We start from the raw sequence: 6417 nt of genomic DNA on the forward strand, positions 1-6417 counted from the left end.
CCCAAAGATGTCTAGGCCCAAAATAACCCTTTTCTTTGGCTGACTTCCTCACCCACCCTCCTTTCTATAGCAACTTCCATGCTCTAGGGCTCCTCTGCGTGCCCTTCAGGTCGCTCTATGAGATGCTGCCACATTCATGAGCCATTGGATAAAGCCAAGACCTTCAAATTCACTCAGTTGAATTCTGCTTTTTAACCACACTTATATTTACGTTTAAAATAAACAAGCATAAAAGTACAACTGTGCAGGGCTTCTCTGGTTGTGCAGTGATTGAGAGTCTGCCTGTCGATGCAGGGGACACGGGTTCGTGCCCCGGTCCGGGAAGATCCCACATGCCGTGGAGCGGCTGGGCCCGTGAGCCATGGCCGCTGAGCCGGCGTGTCCAGAGCCTGTGCTCCGCAACGGGAGAGGCCACAACAGTGAGAGGCCCGCGTACAGCAAAAAGAAAAAAAGAAAAAGTACAACCGTGCAGATGAAAGTTTCAGGGGCTGTGCTTCCTACCTAGACACACTGGTCTGGGTGACATCCTGGTCAGTGAGGCCTCCCAGTCACACAGTCCCACCCCCTGTCCCACCTGGGGTGGCACCGACCTGAACCCTGCAGTGTGGGCTGCGGAAGCGGGGGCTAGGTGGTGGGAGAAGCAGGTGAGCCAAGCAGAGAACACCCCGACGCAGCTGCCCAGACTTCCACGACGAACAGGGCATTGGAAGCATCACAAAGGGATGACTTTATGGGAAATCAGCCTAGCTGCTGGCTGCTTGTGGAAAGGCAAGATTTTCCACCCAGGAGGAGAGTCTCTGCAGGGAGGCCTTTGCCCCAGGCCACCACTTCTGTGTCCACAAGTCCCAGGATCCCCTGCAGGGCCCAGCCCCAGGTCCAAACCTGGCCAGTGCCAGGCCTGCAGACAGCGCCTCACTCCTTGAATCCCAAAGCCCTTCTGTTAAGTCAAGTCTGGGGTGAGAAGGCTCTGCTGTGCGCTCGGTGAAGACAGAGATAGGGGGCGGCGGGGTGGGGGGGAAGCCCTCGGGGCCCAGTGAGTCAGGGGACGGCAGGTGGAAGGGGACGGTCCCCACCCTCTTCCTGGTGTCCCGGTTCTAGCTTTGCAGGTGCAGCTGTGGCACCTGAGGTGCCAGCCTTGGAGTCATCTAGGTGAGTTCCCTTTGTCCCTTCGCCTTCTGTGGTCACTGCAACACAACAGGAGGGCTGGGCAACGCTGACCTGAGCGTGGTGGGTATCTGGGAACAGAGGAAGCGTCACCCTCGGTAGTGAATGGTCAACGTGAGGGCAGTGCAGGGAGCGGCGTTGTTCCCAGCTTGGGGCACTAAATATCCACTCTGCTGCAGAACGATGGTGACACTAAGAGGTGACATTGCCTATTAATTATACAGCCCTTAGGGAAAGAAGAAGGCCCACTATGTGTCTTAAGTTCCACACCCCTTACGTGGAGTTCTGCGCTAAGACCCGTTTTATCTAGGAGCCCAGAGAATAGAAGGAGGGGTGTGAATCGGTAAAATCCTTGTAGATTCCACGGCTCCCGAAATGTATCAGAGAAGGCCTGCTCTCATTCTATTGAATTCCCAATTCCGACCTTGTTTGACCTTGATTCTGATCCGTATTCCCTCGCTCCATCAGTTACACATACTTTTGGTCTTTGTTTTTTCGTAGGTACCCAAAGTTGTTTGTGGAAAGAGGTAGACATTAAATCATTATTTTGCTTCTAGGGAACGTGACCAGTGAGACTCATCCCAGGAGTCTGATCAGCTCAGCACACGTGCAGCCCCTCGGAGGGTGACTCAGGTCTCAGGCTCCATCACCTCCCCAGCCTCCTGTCCAGCCCCAGCACACAGTCTGACTCATTCACAGACACAGCAGCTGAGTCTCTGGGGTCAGCAGCTTAGGTCCCCCCTCCTCTCCCTTGTCCGATTATCAGGAGTACGAGAGCTGAAGGCCCAGCTCGCCTGCCACGCCTGCTCCCCGCCCCTCCCCATTGCCTGCCCTCAGAGCCAGCGAGACGGGGTGCCTCCATAAAGTAACTGCTTAGATCCTTCCCGCTGCACCGCCCGAGACAGTGAGCAACTCAAGGAGTAGCTGCTGTTACTTTTTTATTGAGTAAAATAGCAGAGCGAGGGCATTTGGTTCACTTGGAAAGCAATTAGAAGAAAGAAATGAGTTAGAGCCCCTTAGCCGTTCCAAAAATGCCCAAGGAGCCTTCTCTGTGTGTCTGCTGGGACGGCACACGGAGGGCACATCCACCAGGCGGGTCACCCATCGGAGGGAGGTGTGAGTGCTCTGGGGGGGCGTGAGTGAGAGGCAGTCAGCGGCCTGCCTGATGCCCAGTCCCCTATTCATTCTGGCAGCTGAAATTCACCAGGGAGATGGTGTTCGTCCAGGGGACGACGTAAACCTGGAAGTTGCAAAGCTTTTGCTGCGAAAGGGAAGAGAGGGATGGTTGGTCAGGGTTACAGTTAAAGAGGAAAGTGCACTGGCCCCAGCCCCCACCCCCAGCAGGCTGGCACTGAGACAGGACCAGAGGGGAGGACCCAGGGGCTGGGACCCAGGTCCAGGAAAGCCCCTGCAGAGGTGGGGCCCGGGAGGGGTGACAAAGGAGTGCAGCCCTCCCTGAGGCCGAGACCCCTGAGAACCAGCCAAGCCCCTGGGAGAGTCTGGCCTTTGGTGAGCAGGTGGCATGGTGGGCCGGTTACAGGCCTCCAATTCCCTCTAATCTGCCCGGGGATGGGGGCGCGAGGCTGGGATTAAAGGGCCTTTTCTCCCTTCCCAGCAAACACCCGCAGCTGGGTCCTCCATCCCGCAGGCAACAATCCCCAAAGCAGACGGTGCCCCAATTCCCCAGCTAAACCCCCATAAATCCAGAGCAGTCACGTGCACACATACCCTTCCCCTCACAGCCCCGGCAGGCACCCGTGATGCGCCCCCATGAGCACCCCCAACCCCTGCTCCCGTCAGGCGCGTACCCTTTTCAGTTGTGGCTGGTCATGGAAGGGACAGTTGTCCAAGTTGGCCTGGGACTTTGTGCACGTGGTTCGGCCAATCTCCACGTCCAAGAAGTAGTTCATCCCGGACACAACCTGGACACGGAGAGAGCACACACGCTTATGACACCTGCCGGCTGCACACACATGGTTACCTTCTTCCCACCACCCCCCGCGTTCACAGGCTGCCAGAGCCACACCCAGGAAGCACAGCCGCCTCCTGACGGCCGCTGCGCCCCAGGCCCTCCCTGGAACTTGTTTACCAGCTGCTCCAACAAGGCATCTCCCACAGGGACACAGAGGGGGAAGCCAGGGACCAACGCTCTAACTGGGTCCAGGAACAGAAGGCACAGCTCCGAGGAGCCAGCCTGGGTACAGGCAAGCAACTGGCCAGCGCCCAGGGCCAGGGAGGGGACTGAGCGCAAGATGGTGGCCCTGTGTCAAGAGTCCACACTGCATCCGCAGGAAAGCTGTGGCCTGGTGATTACACTTACGGTGAACTCCAGTCCCCAGGGTGGAGCCCACAGCATCCCATTCCCTGCATGTAGCCCAGGTTTATTTATTCCCTCCCGGAACAGAAGAAAACGAGAGCTTCACGTTCGCGGACGTTTAGGCCAATAAAAGACCGCCTGGAGTGCCCTCCTCTTAGGTGTGGTTTTTGATGGGAATATTTCTCAAGTGTGTCATATATTGCGTGCCTTTTACACTTGAGATTACAGAATAGAAGCGAACTCTGGCTTCACACAGGCATCCCAGACATGTTTCGTTAGAACCTGGAGAAACACGGAATGAGGGGCCAGGACCCAGGCTCCACCTGGTAGACCCACCTGGTAGACCCATGATCCCTCTGCTGTCAGCTTCCCCATGTGGCCAGTGAGCTAGTGTCACACTGGAGAGGAGCAGGCTGGAGGGGACCTGGTGAATGGAGAGAGCAGGTCCTATCCAAAGGGGACAGCACCAGCCCACTGCTGCAGGAGGAGAAATGGGTCTGGTCTTGACCCATCTTCTGAAGTTTCAAGAGAAGATGGCAGGGAGCCCTATGGCTGGCATGCAGGACCACACTCTCGGTGCTGTGTGGCTGCGTCCTGCTCTCCAATGGGATGCAGGCCGGAGGGTCTAAATTCTAGCCTTCCTTCAAGGACCAGCGCAAGGCCCTGTAGCCCATCCTAACTCTCCCTCCTGCCCTCTTCTCAACTCTGACAATGGGCTCCTTATCTGGCCAGAACCCCAGGCAGGCTGACAGAGGCAGAGGTCAGGCTGTCAGCGACCGTGTGCCCATCTCAGGGTGGGAGTGAGATGTCACAGCCCAGAGGCTGTTCCCATGGATGTGACCTGCCGGTGGAAGCGACGGTCCAGGAAGCTTTGTATTCTTATGCCAGATCCCCTGCTCTGGGACACCCTGGACACCATGGGCCAACTCACGGACTTGTCTGTTTGCTGATGACCTCCGGGTGCCCTGGAGGATGTTCAGAGTGTCTGTCCCCAGTGCCACTACACGACAACATGGTGGCCAGGTACGTTTAGTGGCATCTGCTGACAGGAGGCTCAGAGGGGAGCATGCCTCTTCTGTGTGACTAGAGGCTCTCTCATGTTGAGGAAACATCAGGCCAGCCCAAACCCACTGACAGTCTGAGCCACAACTGGCTGGACCCTTCAGAAACAACGCCAAGGTCATGAGACAACCCAGGGGCTGCTCCAGAGTAAAAGGGGCTGCAGGACAGTGGCTGCATCGTGTGGCCTGGGAGTGTCCTTGGCTATAAATGACACAGTGGGATGATCAGTGGCATCTGAATAAGGCCTGTGTATTAAAGAGTCCTGATTTTCAAAACTGTATTGTGGTTATGGAAGAAAATAACCTTGTTTTTAGGAAATATACACAAAAGTGTTTACCTTCAAAGGGTTCAGAAAAATAAATGCAGATATACATCCCTACACACGTGTACGTGGGGATGAGGTGGATCAAGCAACTATGTCAACTTTTTAACGTTTGAAGAATCTGGGTGAAGAATCTACAGTGATTCTATGTGCTATTTTTGCTACTGCTTTTTAAGTCTGAAATTATGTCAAAATAAAAAGGAAAAAGTGCTTAAGGGCATTCAGTGGCAGAGCCAGGAGGACAGACAGGTGTGGGTCTGTTTTTACCTCGCCTGCGGTCATTTAGTTGACAACTCGCGCCAAGCCCCCCCGGGTCCCAGGAGGCTGAGCCCTGACCCCAGCGCCGACCGAGAGGGCCGGCCGGTCTCGCCAAGGGCTGCGGGCGCCGGAAAAGGTCGGGGGCTGCGCCGGGGTGAGAAGTCCGTCCGCGTCCTTTGCGATCCCCGGGGCCTCAAGGGGCTGGGAGCTGCCCTCCCGAGAGCTGGGGGGGCTGGGGGGGCGGGGCTGGTGAGCGCGCAGGCCACGCCCTCTCGGGGGCCGGCCTCCCGCATTCAGGGCTGCCCGGCCCCGGCGCCCCTGCCTTGTAGCTTGGCCCGGCGCCCCCGGCCCCTGCACCCGGGGCTCCGCGCCCCCTCCCCGGCCCCCGCATCCCGGCCCTGTGCCCCCTCCCAGACTGGACGCACCTGCTTGAAGGCGCGCACTACGCGCACCGCGCGGCTCTGATAGGCGTCGTTGCTTTGCTTGTTGTACTCTCTGATGGCAAAGGACAGCGCCTCCTGTACGCCCTTCTCGTTGACGTCCGCCTCCATCAGGCCGCCCACCAGGCCTTTCTTTCTGACGCCCTGCCCTGCCGCAGGGCTCACGGCCAGGGCCAGGGCGAGGGCCAAGACGGCCAGCAGAAGCAGCGGGGTGCGCGGGGATCCGGCCATGATCTCTCGGAGGCGGACGGAGCTGCAGCCGAAGAGCGATCCGGTGACAGGAGCACAGCCCAGTCAGCCACCGAGTCTTTATCCCTGGGCCGCCCCGGATGCCCCGCCCCCGCCCGCCTGGCTTCTCCTCTTCCGCCCCTCCCCACCGCTCGCCCCTGTCCTCCGCCCTAGTCCTGCCCCTCCCCCAATCGTGCCCCTCCTCTCGCTTCTCTACCCGCCCGACGCGGCTCACTCCTTCCCAGTCCCGGTCCTCCTCTCCGAGTCCCGTTTTCCCACTCCCGCGCTCCTCAGCCCGGCTCACCCCGGTCTCGCAGAAGGTGTCACCTCCTTGAGGTCGGCGATGCTTGTAACCCCGAGCTCTGTCTCCTGGTCTGAAAGGGGGAAGGGGCGTCTCTCGGCACCCCCCCCCCCCCCCGGCTGTCCGCGTCTAGGAGTCCCCAGCGCACAAGGCTGCAGCCTTCCGAGGCAGACGAAGGAAGACCTCGTGTGCGCCCCGTCCTTGGGGAACTTCTTTGCCAAACGTAAATGAATTAACCTTTATTTGAGAAAAGCTCGTCGGGTTCTCTTTCTCACAGCTCATTTATTTATTCAGTTGGCACACCTTTCTGGGGCTTCTCCCTGGC

General features: G+C 58.2%; 1 protein-coding gene across 1 annotated transcript; it reads right to left on the reverse strand.

Annotated features, from left to right (window-relative positions):
• Positions 1–2341: 2341 nt before the first annotated feature.
• LOC136134845 (cystatin-C-like) lies at positions 2342–5794 on the reverse strand. Its single transcript, XM_065892596.1, has 3 exons — positions 5549–5794; positions 2973–3086; positions 2342–2425 (listed from the first exon to the last, which is right to left on the reverse strand). Exons 1-3 carry the CDS (start codon positions 5792–5794, stop codon positions 2342–2344), a joined length of 444 nt encoding a protein of 147 aa, XP_065748668.1.
• Between the last annotated feature and the right edge of the window lie 623 nt (positions 5795–6417).

The sequence above is a fragment of the Phocoena phocoena genome, chromosome 15, assembly GCF_963924675.1.
Source record: "Phocoena phocoena chromosome 15, mPhoPho1.1, whole genome shotgun sequence".
Lineage (NCBI taxonomy): Eukaryota > Metazoa > Chordata > Mammalia > Artiodactyla > Phocoenidae > Phocoena > Phocoena phocoena.

Bases quoted from the DNA above. Each gene is read 5' to 3' on its own strand.
- LOC136134845 (XM_065892596.1), bottom strand. From the start codon at position 5,794: ATGGCCGGATCCCCGCGCACCCCGCTGCTTCTGCTGGCCGTCTTGGCC. The intron at 3,087-5,548 runs GTGCGTCCAGTC...CTCCGTGTCCAG, and splicing joins TAGTGCGCGCCTTCAAGCAG to GTTGTGTCCGGGATGAACTA. The intron at 2,426-2,972 runs GTACGCGCCTGA...TCCCTTTCGCAG, and splicing joins ACCAGCCACAACTGAAAAGG to CAAAAGCTTTGCAACTTCCA.